The sequence below is a fragment of the Pezoporus wallicus genome, unplaced genomic scaffold (assembly GCF_028554395.1).
Source record: "Pezoporus wallicus isolate ANWC-B61680 ecotype Strahan unplaced genomic scaffold, APGP_CSIRO_Pwel_v1 contig_7506, whole genome shotgun sequence".
In the NCBI taxonomy this organism is placed as follows: Eukaryota; Metazoa; Chordata; class Aves; order Psittaciformes; family Psittacidae; genus Pezoporus; species Pezoporus wallicus.
In genome coordinates, this window is record NW_026637546.1 from 2974172 (window position 1) to 2993418 (window position 19247).

General features: G+C 38.0%; 1 protein-coding gene across 1 annotated transcript in view; it reads right to left on the reverse strand.

Moving 5' to 3' along the window:
• Positions 1 to 19247, reverse strand: part of ANKRD31 (ankyrin repeat domain 31) — a 65254-nt gene that overhangs the window by 7991 nt on the left and 38016 nt on the right. Inside the window, exons 17-25 of the mRNA XM_057406140.1 lie at positions 17099 to 17258; positions 16533 to 16636; positions 15685 to 15766; positions 11416 to 11512; positions 7989 to 9045; positions 5537 to 5677; positions 4855 to 4951; positions 1370 to 1560; position 993 (exon numbers count right to left, since the gene is read on the reverse strand). Of these exons, the coding sequence (XP_057262123.1) occupies position 993; positions 1370 to 1560; positions 4855 to 4951; positions 5537 to 5677; positions 7989 to 9045; positions 11416 to 11512; positions 15685 to 15766; positions 16533 to 16636; positions 17099 to 17258 (1930 nt within the window). The remainder of the gene's footprint in view (positions 1 to 992; positions 994 to 1369; positions 1561 to 4854; positions 4952 to 5536; positions 5678 to 7988; positions 9046 to 11415; positions 11513 to 15684; positions 15767 to 16532; positions 16637 to 17098; positions 17259 to 19247) is intronic.

The following is a 19247-nucleotide window of genomic DNA, read 5'->3' on the forward strand; positions in this document are numbered from 1 at the left end:
TCAATTAACAGGGTAATTGTAATAGTATAAACGAAAATGTATATATGGAAAAACATTCGTGTATATTTCCAATGTACTAATTTTTGTCTTATTATGAATCTCTAATTTTGCATAATCCCCGCTGTCAGTGGTTACCTTTGCTACAAAATGGATTTGCTATACAGGCTTATGATAGCAAGGGCCATATGTCTACAAAACCGTTACCTTGGTAAGCAGAACTAAACCTAGTAACTATTTTAGAAAACATGAATGTGGCTGTTCATCTCTTCAGCAGAGAAACACAATTCCTATGAGTTTTAATCTTTCCAATTCATTTAAATCTGGGTTGATACATAGATTTGAACATCATCTACTATACGATCTATTTTTTGTAACTCCAAATACCACCTCCCTCCAAATATTCTGCCCTGGCATTTAAGACACTAAGTCTACTTGCTTCTATTATAAAAAAAAAAAAGAACAAAAAAAAAAAACCCAAACAAAACAACCAACCACAAAAAAAAACAACCAAAAGTGGCATAACAAAGTATTTTTTGCAGAGGATTCACAGATTCAGAGTTTACTTAAGTTTACTTAATCCTTTGTACTGTAGCTGCAGGGATAGACATACAGAAGCATAAAGAGTTGCCTTATAGCGTGGCTACACTTCCAGTTTGCAATGGCTGACACCATTACTGTCTCCCACAGCAGATCCAACTCAGCACTTGTTAGCCACTTCAGTGTAGAGTGTTACCCAACACTGGGCACAGTGGGGGTTTGAGCTGACTCCTCTGATTTTGCAAAGTGGTCAAACAGGTCATCCCTCTGCGATGTAATTAAAGGTGGTATAGGCAAAAATCCTGGGTCGTAGTGCAGTAAGCATGGTTCACATTGTACAAATATTACAGATAGGGTTTAACGTGCAATCAACATAAAAATGTAACACTGAAACCACAAAGTTACAAGCTCAGTCAACTCCAAAAAGATCACAGCATCTTCAGGAATGGTTTCACTCTTCCCTTTAAATTAGATTACATGATATTATTCAGCAATGCTTTTGTATCATATTTCTCCATCTAAATCCAGAAGACATTTGTCTATGCTATTATTTTGTGGAGATATTTAACCAAGTATTTAAAATAATATGCAGTCATTTTGTTGACTACATCAAAACAACAAAATGTTTCTCGTTTGGACACAGGAGAGTTGAACATATTAAGCTCTGAAAAATGTAATTCAGATGACCCATGAGCAGAGTTGTAATTTCTCCCCAGCTCTCTTTCTCTCCCACACACAAATCAATTCCACACCACCTACTTTCTTTTTCCTTCTGTATCTCTCACATAGCCCTTGCACCCACCATTAGGATTTTTAGGCAGATAAAAACAGCCTTAAATTCCCTGGTAACAGCTGCTTCTCTTTCAGTGCATGTTTGCGCAACTTCTGCTTGTGGTAAAGATGGGGGTTTTGGCTGCGTATTGCTTAGGTCAAAAGTCCCAAGAGGCTGAGCAATGGAGACAGTACCAGGACCCTGATGGTGCTGGTTGTGGTTGCTGGGATCCTTCGTGATAAAATTCTTTCCTGAGAGCATAAGAAGATCAAGACAAATTTGTTCTAAGAACAAACAGTACTGTTTAACGCTGATGGTTTCATGGCTTAATACAGAGAGGAGTTTGGGGTTTTATTTTTCTTAAAGGTAAATACTTACGTTTTCGCTTAGATTTATGCCACCTAACACATGTAAAGGCAGACTTTCTTCTGTTCCTTTACCAGTCCAGCCATAGCTGCTATAAGATGACTGCTTCTCTCTTTTTTTAAAATATATGTCATCATTGATAAAATTACATTAGATGCCACAAAAAATGAACTTGAAAAGTAGCCTACTAAATATATGTGTTTCGCTGCTTGTCTCAAGGAAAACAGAAACATATAATAACACATATGATCACAGCAAAACTATTCGTACTTGCTTTCATGCAACCTTATTGAGTTCAGCTACGCACTTTATCCGATACCTGAAAAAACATTAACATAAACCTTCTGAAACAGGCCCCGTAGTTCAGCCATTAAGAAATCATCTGGATTCCCTTGAAAACACTCTTTATTCCACGTAACTTTGGGGTCTTCCATGAAATAAAGGTGAGCAAGAGTTGTTCTAATCTTTACAGGTGGCTAACAATTACTAAAGGCAGCAAGAGACTGCCAGAGCACAAGAATTGCACTAGTTATGCTGTTTCCCAAAGACCATCTTCCTGAAATAGCAATGTGCAAAACGAATGTACAGATTACACTTTTTGTAACAACTGGATGTGGTTTTAGTTCAAGTAACTTTGCTGGAATTTCAATATGAAATATCTAATGCCAATATCTGCTCTGCAACTTACAACTGTTTTTCAGCTGACATCCGCATATTAACATGGCTTGTTATTCTTGGTCCTTTTTAGCAAACATTACGTCATCATTACATGTACCAGAAAGCACAGAGGAATAAATTCCAAGCCACATAATCACTGTTTCTTCTTCTTTTCTATATACAGATAGTCTAAAAGTATGTTTACTTTCTTAATGTTTAGTTCTCTCTCGGGCTTGAATGCAGTAATTCCTGCTTTCTGCTAGTGTGATCCTAGAAGAGACTAAAGGCTCAGACTCAAACATGGGGCATAAAGTGAAATTTAGTTAGGATTTAGGTGACTAATTCCAAAACTGCAATCTTTAAAGCTTCAGTTACATACCTGCATTTGTCTGGGACTACTTTACTTAATGTGCTCTTCAAGTTTTTTGTGTTAACGTTCCTCAGGTATCTAAAAATCTGCTGCTACACTAACCTTGAAGCACCTTAATCTCAACCAAGCTGAAAAGCTAGGACTAGGACACTTCTTATGCTGGCAGCCACAGAAGAGCAATTCCTTAACCTGTTTTTGCCTAGGGACCTTGATTTGGTCAAGGTTCTTAAAACATGCTTCCTAAACTGGGCTCTATACAAAGTTCAGTGGTAGCTGCTTCTTTTTTGAAAAAGATCACTGGACACAGCCGCTGCCTGTATCATTTTCTTACCTCTTCATACAGCAGCTCAATGAACACTAAGTTAAGATATGGGAAACTGGAAAGAATGTGTGAAAGGGGTATTTAAAATAATAGGGTATTTAAAATAATAGCATTCTCCTCCAAAAATGCTCAAATTATCAGGCCCCAGTCTTCTTTTTAAATGATGTTCTGGGATACATAGAAAAATTTCAATTCAACAACACAGTAAAAAATAAAAATAAAAATTGATTTTCCACAAAAGGAGGATGAATAAAATACACACACATTTTAAGTACATTATAGAGATAAAAGAGTGCCTCAGAATGTCCCCAGGCAAGTGGAACAGAATAGCTCACATCCACACCAGCAAATTTTCCTGTGCTTTCAAGCAGAATGGCTATAGGCAAAGTGCCTGTTGGGAACTGCCCCTGGAACAATCTAACTCCTGAACAGGGCCTGGAAGCCATCTGGGAGCTACCTGATTCCTGTAACTGTTCTCACAATACAACAGTGCAGGTTAATCTTCTTCTGGAATGACTTAAGGCACTGTTTGATTTATCTGTCCACACAGTACCTGGAACAGAACTGAAACTGAGAAAAGAGAAACTTTGGCTTTCTCTCCCTCATTTTCTCACCTAGGGCTAATGGTTAGGCATTACTGTGATCTTAAATTACATCTGACAAAAAAAAAACTTCTTTAACTACTTTTCCCAGATTACACTGGACTGTTTGTGAAAAGCAGGAAAAAAACCCCACCAACTTACTGATATTCAGGCTGATTTTTGTCTGTCAAGAGAATTTTTTGAATAAATGAATTTCTGTGTTTTAGAAGTTACAGTATTTATCGTAAATTTTCCACTATAAGAATAATTTTCAAGAACTAGTGGAGTACTCAAAAACCTATTAAGCAGTTAAAAGACTAAATACATTTTAAGTCACTTACAACTGGTATAAACTTAGGTTATGAAGCAGGGCAAGGTAAACTCATCATCTGGATGCTCTTAGCCTGAAGCAAATTCCAGTCGAACATGGTACTTTGAATACCAAATCAGTTATTTTAAATTATTATTTTTTAATATTTCAATTTATTTCAATTTATTTTAATTTATTTCTAGCATGATAACAACAAATCAAGCCTGGTATTCCAGTTCATGTGAGTGAGGTGCAGTGTCCCAGCAGTTAAAGGACCCAACCACAAAAGCCCAAAAACTTTTCAGATTTGAAACGCAACAAGCAGTCAAAGGGACTCGAGTTTCCCTGGAAACACATGACATATCAAAATTAGGCTGAAGTTCTAAAGTCTGCTGGGCCATTCTAAAGAAAATGTTCAACATAATTTTGTCATATCAATGCACTCTGCTTCTTATGGCTGTTTGTTTTTGGAGAATAAACCCCCTAGTTATTCCTGTTGCTTGGGCATACCAGGATCTCCACCAACAAAGAATATTTAATATGATTTTAAGATGTACATATAATTAAAACTTATACTAGTGTATATGAGTTTTCAACACAATAAAAGAAGTATTAAATTAGCTTATTAAAACTTCAGCATACATAAAATATTTATAATGTAAATTGCTACCTAAATATTATTTACATAGCAACTGAGTCGTTAGTATTTATTTTCTTCACACAACCAATTTATGGAGGAAAAGAAACATTCTTCTTTAGAAACCATGTGTAAGTTCTGGCATTATCTATATTTCAAACTCAAGATCTGTGATAAGCACATAGCTCAGGAAAAAAAAAAAAAATCAGGAGGCAACTGAGGAATTTTTGAATTTAAGCTCTTTAGAAATCACTTTCTGATGCTTCTGTCATGGTGAATAGTAGATTTTAAGTGGTACATACCCAAAGGCATTCTTTCTTGTGATGGTAATTCTGCGTCTTCAGAAACTGATACTCCTTCATCAAGAAATTTTGACAACTGTGTCCCAAGATATTTAACCTGTAAAAATATACCTAAATGGATGCCTGGTGATTTTAATTAGTGCATTTTTGTCTGATAGGTGTAAAAATTCCACTTTTCTTATAAAACTGAGTTTATGCACTTAACAGTTTAATCTGTGTCTGTCAAGGTCAAGCAGAAATTCTGCTAATTTGAATTCTGAATGAAAAAAAGCATAATACAACACATCTGCAAAGCCCTCTTAAACTCCACCAGCATTTTTGCAACATTTGTCCCTGACACACTGACATTTCTGTAAATTTGGTCCTTTCCATTCTAACTACCTTTTAGCTTTTTCTGTAAATTTGGTCCTTTCCATTCTAACTACCTTTTAGCTTTTTCTGTCAGCCTCTTAATCATCTTTAAAACTACTCTTTCAAAGCACTGATAGCTTACAGAGTGGGCATTCCACATTCTCTCAGCGTTTGTGCTAGTTCATCACTGTACAGCTACAGCTATGTAGCTTTTTCTTTGCTGCTTATTCATTAAGAGTAAAAAGATGTTTTAAAAATTGAGGCTTGTATCCTCTTTTGAGAGATCCAGATTAGTGATGTATTGCTATTTTTGGAGTAAATTCAGGCCTACCTTATTCCATGCATACTTCCATGTCACATAAATATCATTTCCTAGTAGGTCTTTAACCCAATGAACTGGATTCTGCATTACTTGTCCCTTACTGGTTCTGATCTTGCCATTGTTTAAGAGCGCAGCTTTATGACTAAATTCCTAAAAAATGAAAGTCAGGAAGTAGTTTTCAATTTATAAATCAACAAATCTGAATTAATATCCTTAAAACATGAAAAAAAATACTGAAGAACAATATAGCTGAAAATAGCTAATTCTGTTTCTCTCTGAAAAATAAAGAAAAAAAAAGCCACTATCAAAAACTGTAAATGTAAAATAACGTGATTTATTTCACCAGAATAAGATGTTTTAGCCACACTAATACCACTGCTGGAGGACAAATCTCCCTACTTGTCTTTATCAGAACTGTATTTGCATCTTAGATCCTCTTAGAGAAAATATGGCTGTGAATAAATTAATTTGCAACAGTGAACCCAGGAATTGACAAGAGGCAATTCTGTGCAACCAGAAACTGTTACACAAATGCAATCTTCCTTACACTTGTGGAACATGTCACAGTGAAATTCCAGCAATGATTCAAAAATGAAATATATTTGCATATAAACTTATGTCAAGGGACAACAATTACATGTTTTAGGAGGAACCTGATAGCCTTATCTTATGCAAAATAAAGTATAATATGTATTTATTGTTGTTGCCTCTTTGATAGTGCTAACACAGCCCAACTCTGCAAACATACAAGCATGGCTTATACTATTTATAGTTCAGTATATTATGATTATGATATGATATGATATGATATGATATGATATGATATGATATGATATATTATATGATGTTAACCTAACTGGTCTCAGTTAAGCTAACACAGCTAAATAATGCAAAAAATTAGTTGTTGATAAACTAAGCTACAACGTAGTAAGGTTGCTTAACCTGCCTAAGGTTAAACAATCAGAGTAAGAGGAAATGATCCACCAGTAAACACTGAACTGGCCTCCTATGATATCCACTGGCTTGGAGTGTCTATAAGAATCTAAATTAAGATGTCTGATGAACACTCCAAACACTATTTTGATGAACACTCAATCCAGTTCATTGTTTCACAGCTTAGGTGAAACATTCAAAAACTGCATTATGCCTGCCAAAAGCTAACCTTAAGTAAGGACTGTGTACCAGCTCTATGCTGTTATTTAGTACATCTCTACAATGATAAAGAAGGAAACTTTACTGGTCATCTCTTTGCAACACAACAGACACTGGCTTCTAAACTTCTATCTTATAGCACTGTTTTCCAAGACATAAATGAGGGTCATTTTCATTCTTGTAAAAATTGTTGACTTCTCCATACTCCAAAACATCAACATTTCAATACAGGGTTGTAATTCTTTAAGATCCACATGCATCATGCCAGTATCACAGATAACAGCCTTGATAAATCACAGTAAACATACTGAATTCTTCATCCTTTCACTTAATCATCTTGAGGTTCAGAGGAATATTACATGTCCTTTAAAGAAAAGAAGCATGTGTATATACCTATGACACAGCCCAATGTAGAAGCTTGTGACTTACTCAGCTGCCTTGTATTACAAAACACAAGACCACAAGAAATGGCCACTCTTAGCGGAAAAGCATTCCTGAGCAGATTATAGGTGCAGAAAACAGAGTCTTTTCCACATTAACTACACCTGGTGCTTTGGCTGAAAAGACCCCTTCATATTTTAATCAATATGTTGCCCTGGAAATTAACAAGCTCATAGCTGGGAATTCAGTAAATAATTCTATCATTTGCTCAATACTAAGCCAGTCCCTTGGCAGCTGTCTCACAAATCTTCTCTGTATTTGCAGGCACAGGGATGTACTTTTGTAGCAAAAGAAAAAGAGGTATTTTTTTGGTTGTGGGGTTTTTTTACATATGCTTTATACCAGACTGTAAACTATGGAACCAGCTGGCATGTAAGGAATTTTGCATATATTTGTGTCTAACGCAGCGCTATGAAATCCTTGATGTAACATTTCTTTATTTGAGGGACTTGACAGTTGCTTCCAAGAATCGCATTAAGTCATAAAAACCTTAATGTTCCTGCTACTTCCAATATGAAAATCAGGTATTACGCAATGTAGACCAACCACTCTGGTTTTAGCAACAGGAAACGTTAAGAAGCTGGTAATGCAAAGTTAAGAAATAAACTCTACATATGCAATATTCTGGGTGTTAAAATTATAGGCTAACAGAAGATGCCATTCATAGCATTTCCCTTCCAAACTCATAACAAGTTATATGTAACCAATGAGTAAAAATTTTCAATACTAAGTGCTGAAGATGCAGACTAAAACATGAGAACTGCTCTTTCCCCATTTCAGTGTTTTGCTTTGTTTGTTATTGTGGTTTTTTTCATTATATGCTAATATTAACATTATTATATTAACATTATTATATCTCAGTAATTACCTGCAGTTTGAATTCTAAAACATTTTCTCCTGGCTTAATCTTTCCCAATTCAAGTAGATCTATCAGCTGAAGCTTCTTCTTATTTCTTCGTCTACACCTCACTTGGATTTGTTCACGTTCTTGATTACTATAGCTCTGGGAAGCTTTCTCACTGAGATTTACTGGATAATCTGTATTTGAGGTATGATTTGAAAGTACCAAGTTGGCATTAAACGAGTTCTCAGCACTCTGGAAGATCATTTGCTGCAAAGTATTAGGGAAGTTCTTTGTAGATTTTGACAAAATTATTCGCTGTTGCTGCTGGTGGAAAGCTTCTTTCTCATTTATGTATCTCTGTAGACCCTCAACTGTAAGAACCTGCTGGCAGTCACTGCCTGGCTGACAGACATTGTTATTGACAACAGTGCTTCGGGGTTCTACAATATTGAATACCTTTGTCACTGAAGTGGGATTTAAAGACTTGTTTCCTTGTTCTGCAATTGCCACACAATCAATGTCTGTCTGCTGTAAGTACTTTGATTTAGCAGTGGAAATAGTAGGTTCTGAAGGCAATGTCACCACTTCTAGAGCATTTGTCAGTTTTGACTTGTTGTCGAAGGGATATTCTCTTACTCTGCTTTCATATGCCAAAGCATGATCAAAAGCCTCTTTGCTTCTAATTGCTTCTTTATTTGCTCCTGTCTCATTCAAGCAGATGTGTGGATGTTGGCTGCAGTCCTGAGCTGGAAATCTATATCCTAAAGGGAGATGGGCTTCTACTCTGTTTCCATCAGGCATGCTGGCACCAAGCCCCATGCTAAATGTAACTACATCAGGACACACGATTTCATCAGCAGTTAAACTTTGTCTTTCATCATTTCCACAGGAAATAACAGAGTTTGAGATCTGCTTCTCTGAACATGGTGCACTGAACACTTGCTTTGTTTTTCTGTAATTCTGTATTTTCTGGACTAATTTTTCCTGGTTTTGGGCAACAGTCAACAGACTCTTTTGCCTAGAAGCAAGGTTAACTAATTGTTTCCTCAGTGCTCCTTTTTTAAAAGATTCTACTGAAGCCCTGTAGAAATTGAAAACAGAAACAGCTTAACACATGTAATCCATTAAGAACAGGAATATGTTTCAGAGGATTCTGCCAACACCTGAAATTTGAGCAATCTCTTTATCATGCATGAAGTTTACAGTTCCAATCCCAGGCTTATGCCCAACAAACTGCAGAATCCTGCCTAGAAGCAGGATGCAAAGCATCAGAAGTTCAGTGATAGCCTTGTCCTTCTATACCACCATTCATTCACAGAATCAAAATTGTCCGTTCACACCGGCTGCTCTTTTACCACTACAAATCACAACAGTTCATTGAATTCAATGCCTTTGCAGCTCTCATTTCGAGCCTTTTAAAATTAACTCAGGATGAGCTACTGAAGGATGACACTACCACGAAGTTTTTATGAGGTACACAACAAAACATTTTATGAAGCCGCAACTGTAACACCCCATGATCCTGCTCTCTACCTGAGCTCATCTGCCTCTGAGACTCCTTCACCACAGGACCTCCCCCCTTTCCTGCTGGAAGGGAATTCTTTATTTTCCTCACTTCCTTTGGCATAACAGCCACCAGAACAGTATAATACTATTTCCTCCTAACTTCCCCTGAGATAAGTGATTGCATCACCACTCTGGCACCACGCTGGAAAGACAGAGGAGTACCACATGGTGTGGGAAAAGGGATAGCAGCATGGTTTGCTTTTAACTTCACTCACAGCAGAAGTGCCATGCAAGTAACACCATCCTAGTGAGAGAGAGGTACAGCAAGACTAATCAGTGCAGAACAAGGACACCCAAACCATAGTGTGACAGTATTGGTGTCTATGTTGTGATATTGCTTACTATCACATGTGTTTAGAATCTGTGATATGATCAACATATCAGCATATAGTTTATCACTGATATGCAACTATGGACTCCTACACAGGCCAGTTAGGCTCCACAGTTTTCTAGCATTGTTTCTTCAGGAAATTATTGTCGCTTTATTCCTATACAGATACAGAAGAACCTGCTACTGAAAAGGCAAAGATAGTGTGACTAAAATGATAAAGGCAAAGTAACTTAATAGCCACTGACAAATAGGATGCTTTTTTCCCCATTTTTCTTAGGTGAGAGATACAACTTAATATCTTCAAATGAATGAACAGAAATGGAAAAGTGTTAGCAGGCTAACTAACTGAGCAACAGAAAGATGGAAAATGTTATGATGGCTCCTGATTTTCTGTACATTTATGTATTGTGTGACAAAAGCTTAGATGCTAGTTAGTTAAGAAAATGTTCAAGATATAATGAAAAGAAAATTTAATGTAATTTGGCATGTACCTCATTGCTGTTAAATAGATGTTGCATTAGCTGCAAGGTACCTGCAATACCAAGAAATATTTATCATTTTGCTCTGGAACGGTTTCACTTTCAATATCAGAAGGCAGGTAAGTTTGTGTAGGCATTAGTTTTACTATTCTTGTTTCTTAATTTAGTCACTCGTTTGTTCACAAGGATGATGTGGAACCCTAACTTCTCTTCTTTTTTTTTTTATTATCTGTGTAACCTATGTATCTTACATTTTATAGTTGGCAAAATGGTCTGTGACTGAAACATTTCAGACTCTTTGCTCAACCAGCCTATATGTTTTGTCATGTAACTACCTGAAAGCTGTGAACTGTTGCTTTTACATGACCAAATGAATACTGCTTGCACAAACAACATGCAGACATGCTCATCAGAGGGCTTCAAAGCATCCACTGAATACAATGCTACATTGTTAGCTGAGCACTCACCACATGACCAGCATTTAGGCAGTCTCCCTTAGAAGGAAGTATAAAGAGGCTTTGTGAGAGCCGGCAGCAGGAACGTGAAAATTCACAGTCCATGCTCACACTGAGGTGAGCATGCCCAGCTCACATTTGAGGTGTCCTTACAGAAAAGGAACATCTGCAAGCACACTTTAAGCCATTGCTTTACACGGCTCTTGGGGGCTCTTGGTTGATCACTCCCAGTGTAAGGGTGCTAAAGAAACAAAACCGGAGGCAGGGATGCTACAAGTAGTGCTACGGCTTTCCTCCATGATGTTACAAATGTACTCCAATTGCTCAGTACTTCCATTTCCTCATTTCTGCTTAGGAATTTTCCACACCTTTTTTATGTTTACTACCTAATTTCAGTTTTCATTGTATGGACAGCCACTGATTAGTATACATGAGCTCTTCCTTGATGTAAACTCTTAATGGGGATAAGAGAAGCCAATACACATCATGCTTCCACAAAATGTGAATGAGAACCACATAGTTTTACTTGCATGCTACTGTATGCTCACCTTCTAACAATTTCTATCACTACTGCTGTTAAGAATAGCTTCCTTTAAATACAGTCCTTTTATTTTAATTACCTGTATTTTTTAGCAAGGGTATCCCTTTCTGCTTTCTGTTTTGCAAGCATTTCATTCAAAGTATCTTGCAACTGAGACAGCCTTTGGATATATGTATCTGTCCAACAATTTGATACAATCAAAATTATGACAATAAGAGGTGGAAAATAATTACATTAATAACATTTTTAATGTAGCTATATTTTTCTAAAATGACAGAAGCAATTATAGATTCTTCTTCATATGCCCTGTCTCTTAGCCATGTAACATATGGGAGAGAGAGTTCAGAAGTCATGACCAGTGAATGCCACTAGGATAACATGCTAGACATTTAATCTAATTCCTGAAACTCTAAACCAGGAAAAACAAGCTTTCCATAATAATGAAAAATGGGAAATTACAGGATTAAAAATGTCATTCATAAAATGTTTCCCCAGACTTGTTTCATAGTATGTACAAGTATTTATTTACTTAGTAAATTACAAAAGTATAAAAATATCACTTTTATTAAGGCAGCTTAATAGGGAATTTTAATCTACTATTTACAATAGGTTTTACCGCGTGCAAATACCTTCAGTATTTTATTCTACATTCTAAGTTCGTCAATGTACTTCTATGTTCTTGTTCAGTCTTGTGCTTCTTCACAATTAATAACTATAATTTAGTTTAAGAGGTGCCTTTGTCAGTAGTGGTAACAGTCATCATGCTCATTTCTCTTACTCCCCTAACAGGGGAAGTTTGATAGTTCTGTTTTGCTTATTTGTGAAATTGTACTGATCTCTGCCTATAGGCTTATCTATTGTATCATCTAAACCACAATTTTCAAGAAAACACATCAATTTTAATTAACAGTTCATAAACACAAATTTCAGTTGGAAGACATAAATCAGCATTAAGTCTGCATTTATTTTTAAAATTAACTAGTTTAAGTACAGTTTGAAAGCTCCAACCTATATTCAGGAAAATAAATTTAAAACCCCCTTCCTTTCTGTGAGTAAGGAAACCTGTTCCATGGGCATGAGATGCTAGGCATGCGTAAACAGCCCCGCCTGGATAGCAAGGGCAGCTTCGGTCAAAGGTATTCTTGCAGCAAGCTTTGCCACTTGAACAGTCACAGCACAGACACAATAGACTTAAACTGCTATGCAGCACCAGCATCGAGATCTCCAAGAAAGTCACTGTCACTTAGTAAACTCTTGAGATTAATCTGAACTGAGATTTGATAGCCTAAAACAATCATAGGGATATAGAATGGTTTGGGTTGGAAAGGACCTTAAGATCATCTAGTTCCAAACCCCCCTACCATGGGCAGGGACACATCCCACTAAACCAGGTCACTCAAAGCTCTGTCCAACCTGGCCTTGAGCACCACCAGGGATGAAGCATTCATAACTTCTTTGGGCAACCCATTCCAGTGCCTCACCACCCTCACAGTAAAGAACTTCTTCCTTATATCCAATGTAAACTTCCCCTGTTTAAGTTTTAACCAGTTACCCCTTGTCCTATCACTACAGTTAAGAGTCCCTCCCCAGCATCCTTATAGGCCCCCTTCAGATAACTGGAAGGCTGCTATGAGGTCTTCACAAAGCCTTCTCTTCTCCAGGATGAACAGCCCCAACCTTCTCAGCCTGTCTTCATATGGGAGGTGCTCCAGTCCCCTCATGGCCCTCCTCTGGACTTGTTCCAACAGTTCCATGTCCTTTTTACGTTGAGGACATAGACCTGTACACAATACTCCAAGTGAGGTCTCACAAGAGCAGAGTAGAGGGGCAGGATCACCTCCTTTGACCTGCTGGTCACGCTCCTTTTCATGCAGCCTAGGATACAGTTGGCCTTCTGGCCTGCAAGCACATACTGCAGCTGGCTCATGTTCAGTTTCTCTTAGACCAATAGCCCCAAGTCCTTCTCTGCAGGGCTGCTCTGAATCTCTTCTCTGCCCAACCTGTAGCTGAGCCTGGGATTGCTCTGACCCATGTGTAGGACCTTGCACTTGGCATGGTTAAACTTCATAAGGTAGGCATCAGCCCACCTTACAAGCATGTCAAGGTCCTTCTGGATGGAATCCCTTCCCTTCAGCATATCAAACGAACCACACAGCTTGGTGTCATCAAACTTGCTGAGGGTGCACTCAATCCCACTGTCCATGCCACCGACAAAGATACTGAATGAGACTGATCCCCACATTGATCTCTGAGAGTCATCACTCGTTACTGGTCTCCAACTGGACACTGAGCCATTGACCACAATTCTTTGCATGCAGCCATCCAGCCAGTTCTTTATCCACCAAGTGGTCCACCTATCAAATTGATGTCTCTCCAATTTAGAGACAAGGATGTCATGTGGGACAGTGTTGAACACTGCGCAATTCCAGGCAGGTGATGTAAACTGCTCTGTCCCTGTCCACCAGTTCTGTATCCCCATCATAGAAGGTCACCAAATTGGTCTGGCAGGATTTCCCCTTAGTGAAGCCATGCTGGCTGTCACCAACCACCTTGTTGTCTTTAATGCACCTTAGGATGCTTTCCAGGAGAATCTGCTCCACAATTTTGCCAGGCACAGAGGTGAGACTGACTGGTCTGTAGTTCCCTGGGTTGTATATTTTCCCCTTCTTGAATATGGGGGTTATATTTCCCTTCTTCCAGTCATCAGCAAGTTCACCTGACTGCCAATCATCATATTTGAAAAATCATGGCAGTCAGGTGAATTTCCCGACAAGGTGGTTGGTGACAGCCAGCATGGCTTCACTAAGGGGCCCTGCAGACAAGTATTTAGGGGTGTTGGTTGATAAGAAACTTAAATAATGAGCCAGCTGCAGTGTGTGCTTGCAGCCCACTGTATCCTGGGCTGCAACAAAAGGAGCATGACCAGCAGGTCAAAGGAGGTGATCCTGCCCCTCTACTCTGCTCTTGTGAGACCTCACTTGGAGTATTGTGTGCAGTTCTGGTGTCCTCAACATAAAAAGGACATGGAACTGTTGGAACAAGTCCAGAGAAGGGCCACGAGGATGATCAGGGGACTGGAGCATCTCCCATATGAAGACAGGCTGAGAAGGTTGGGGCTGTTCAGCCTGGAGAAGAGAAGGCTTTGTGAAGACCTCATAGCAGCCTTCCAGTTATCTGAAGGGGGCCTATAAGGATGCTGGGGAGGGACTCTTCATTTGGGACTGTAGTGATAGGACAAGGGGTAACTGGTTAAAACTTAAACAGGGGAAGTTTACATTGGATATAAGGAAGAAGTTCTTTACTGTGAGGGTGGTGAGGCACTGGAATGGGTTGCCCAAGGAAGTTGTGAATTCTCCATCCCTGGTGGTGTTCAAGGCCAGGTTGGACAGAGCCTTGGGTGACATGGTTTAGTGTGAGGTGTCCCTGCCCACATCAGGGGGGTTGGAACTAGATGATCTTAAGGTCCTTTCCAACCCTAACTATTCTATGATTCTATGGACAGTGGCTTAGCAACTTCATTTGCCAGCTCCTTCAGGACCTGCGGATAGATTTCATCAGGTCCCAGGGACTTACACATGTTCAGGTTCTTAAGGTGCTCTCAAACCAGATCCTCTCCTACAGTGGGCCCAAGATCTTCATTCTCACAGTCCCTGCATCTGCCTTCTGAGACTTGGGTGGTGTGATCTGAGCATTTGCCAGTGAAGACTGAGTCAAAGAATTCATTAAGAACCTCAGCCTTCTCCAAATCCAGGGTAGCCAGTTATCCTGTTTCCTTCCAGAGAAAGCCCACATTGTCCCTAGTCTGTATTTTATTCGCAACATACCTACAGAATCCCTTCCTGTTATCTTCCACATCCCTAGCCAAGTTTAATTCTAACTGGGCCTTAGCTTTTCTAACTTGGTCCCTAGCTTCCTGGACAACATCCTTGTTTTCTTCCCAGGCCACCTGTCCTTGCTTCCACCAAATTACACCTCTGGACAACAGTACTTCTGAAACTGCCCATCATCCACAGTGCCTGCCTTAAAGTTTTCTCTTTTTTTCCCTTATAGATTATTTTAGGATCTTGAAAGTCCAGCCACATTAGAATCAAAATGATGCATATGTTACTTTACATATAGGCAGAGTATTCTTCACCATGAAGGGGCTCATGTATTTATCACTGAATAATGTTGCTAACAGTGTGCATTCTTATCTATTATACATCTAATATACCTAATATATCTAATATATATCAACTATACTACAACCAATATTATTTTTAAAATAATTATATTACCAATGATAATTATTCGTGACTTCCCGCCCTGAAAAAAAAAAAAAAGTGAAAAAACTGAAATTTATGTCTACCCGCATCTTTGGAAGTTCTCAATTCAAGCAGCAACAGTTCTTTTTGCCTCTTTTCTGCATCTTGTATGGCAGCAACAGGCTCCTGTTGATAAATATAGAAATGATGTTAAGAAATAGAGCCAAATGCACCATACAAAACATGCCATGACGAATGGCCTGTAGGTTAAGTACTGATGGACTCAAGTAATACCAGGCAGGGGATAGCAGTAATGGGAGCACTGGTAACATAGACATATGTATTACCCAATGTATGCTCTGCAAGGGGCTGTCACATCCTGGTTTTGCCTAGGCATTCAAACTAGTCCATGTTCAGGGTCCCACCCCTGAGCACACTACAGGGATTAGACAGTGAATCTCACCATGATAGCATCACCTAGACAATGTAGACAGACTACAGATACCAGCAAGAGCTGTCTTAACATACAACTTATGCAAAAATATTCCTGTCTGTTTTGAATTAAGATTAAACAATTTCTAAATACCTTAATTATCATGAAGAAAAATCATTACTCTTTCAAAGAGCCATTTTGGAAATGTGATGAAAAGCCTCAGGATTCCTGACCTTTTTTCTATTCATATAGGCAATAAGAAATATATATAAGTATTACCACTGTTTGCACAACAAATAGAAGTGCAAAGGAATCATGAACAGAGAGAAGTGATAACATACACACTTGCACACTGTAAACCACAGTTTATATACTGTAAGCCTCTGCATGATGATGTTTTCTACATACATTCTAAAGGGTTAATTATTTAAATTATATTTTCATGTTATTCAGTCAGTAAATAACACTGCAATAATACACTGTAAAGCAGCTTAACAAAATTCTGTTATCTATACTTACCACACTGTATTTCTCACATTGTGGCTCCAAATCTGCATTATCATTTTCACAGTTGCTGTAACAAGGATATTTTGATCTTCTTGATCTAGAAGGATCTCTCATTCCTATGCAATTAAGAAAAAATAAATAGAATTTAAAATGATTTTGCATGAGCATAATAGGTTAGATTAGCTAATGTAGGTTACAAAGACACAATGGCAGATAACATCATTAAAAATATCTTGTAGATGCAAATGAGATTGAATTTAGGTAGCACAAGGAAATAAGTCTTTAAAGCTACTCCATTCTAAAACACAACACTCCTGTGAAGGGAAACATGGCTAATAACAAAAATCTGAAGAGATAAGTATGTATGTCATTGTATATCATTCTCTCAGGAAATAAAAAAAAAACAAAGCAAACCAAACTCATGTATCCTATTTTCTGAAAATAAATAAAATTCAGTAGTTAACTGAATTAAAAGTATCAGTGTTGGGCAATATGCCATGAATCAGCAGCATTCTAATGTACTGATTTTCCTTAAGACTCAGGGTAATCCTATGATTTACATTATAAACCCAACATACCTGTCACTTCAATAGTGTCAACAGGAGGTAGCGAGTCCATAGCACAGAAGGACCTCAGCAGTTCACTCATTCCATCATCATGAGCTTCACCCAAAGCACTTTTCCCTGAATTACTTCTCTCACAGGGATTTGCTCCATGCTGTAGGAGAACCCTGACGGCCTGTTACAGATTATTATGATGTGTATTGTGGTAATTCTTGTTGTAAACTTATAATACAACTATATGTGTTGTATGTATCATAAATCATAACTAATAAAAGTACAAATAAGATACTCTAAAACCTGTTACAGTTGCAATCCCAATTAAACAAACAAGCTCAATTGGCTATTATCAACCGACTTGTACTTTAACAGTTCTAATTTTCCATTAAAATACACAAATAATTCACAACTTGTCATTAAACCTATCATGTTTATGGTATTGTTATAGAGAGCAACCAAAAACCTTCATATATCTAAAATAAAAGGAACCAGTCAATTGCATTAAGATTGAAGGGCAGAAAAGAAGCTGATTTTTTTCCTTTACGTATTTAATAGTGGGTTTGTTTTTTGGTTACATGCACTGACTATTTTTTTCCAAATTCCAAGTCTCTTGCAAGTCTTTATTGTAAAATGTGGAAATGAGATTAGTGGCATCAGTGGAATCATCTACCCCCCTAAAATTCAGATCACACAGAAGTGTTGACAAACTCAGCTTTGATAGTAAAGAATTTTCATATATATGAAATTTCTAAGAATATATTAAAGAATTTATAAAAATATTAAAGAATTTTCATATATATGAAATTTAGCATTTCTTCTTTTTTCTCATATTCAGAGTGCTGTTAAGTATCAAAAAGTATTTGTCAGTTTCTCTCCACAGTACTGAATAATAGCTTACATGTGTGCAAGAACCATACTGATATTTTGGCACAAGGACTGTGAATAACCCCTTTCATTGTCTTTGCTCACAGAAAATATAAATGTAATGAAATATCAGCTCTTCTTACAGGAATAGCAGTTGTATGTTTGAACCAATCTGGCATCACCATTTTACGCTCAGTTCCCTGGAACACACTGCGCCAAACCATTTTATTTATTTTTGCGCAGTTATGTGCCCCACAATCTAAAAAGGATGTGAAAGTCCTTGAATGCATCCAGAGCAGGGCAACAACCCTGGTGAAAGGCCTGAAAGGCATTTCCTGCAACATATCCATGCTAAGGACTCTGGGCTTGTTTAGTTTAGAGAAAAGGAGGCTGAAAGGGCAACCTCACTGTTATCTGCAGCTTCCTGAGGAAGACAAGCGGAGAGGGAGGTGCTGAGGTCTTCTCCAGGGTATCCAGTAATACGATGTGTGGAAATGGTTCAAAGCTGCACCAGGGGAGGTTTAGGGTAGACAGACATGAGGAAGCATTTCTTTACTGAGAGGGTGGTCAAACCCTGGAACAGCCTTCCTAGAGATGGTCAATACCCCAGGTCTGTAAGTATTGAAGAGGCATTTGGACAATGCCCTTAATAACATGCTTTAACTTTTGGTCAGCCCTGAATTGGTCAGGCAGTTAGACTAGATGATTATTTTCGGTTCCCTCCAACTGAAACAGGCTAGTCTATTCTATAGAAGCATAGAATGGTTTGGGTTGGAAGGGACCAGACAGTGAAAAATGACTGTTGAGTTTTAACCAGCAGCCCTAGAGTTTTTTTCTTTACAAAAAAACCAATCTTTTACAATGAGGGTGGTGAGAGATTGGAACAGGCTGCCCAGAAAGTTGAGGATGCCCCATCACTGGAAGTGTTCAGTGTCAGACTGGATGGGACTTTGGGCAACTTGGCCTAACGAACGATGTCCCTGCCTGTGGCAGGAGAGCTGGACTAGATGATCAAACTGATAATGCTCTATTTGATTGTTATTTTTTAAAAGCCCAATATGTGGGAAACAACCATGGGGAGCTTCTGAATTTTTCTGATTTGTCTGCTAGACTGAAAAAGTCAACTAACTGTACAATTTGAACTGTCACTACTGCAGAAAATTTCTTTCTCTAATTTTGGTAGTTTTAAATAATATTAGTTTATTTCTTAAATGCAAATCTACATTAAAATTGTATTAGTAACTTTGACTTTCCTTATTTAAACAAAGATTTTGCTTTGCTGACCCTCTGCTGGAAATCAGTC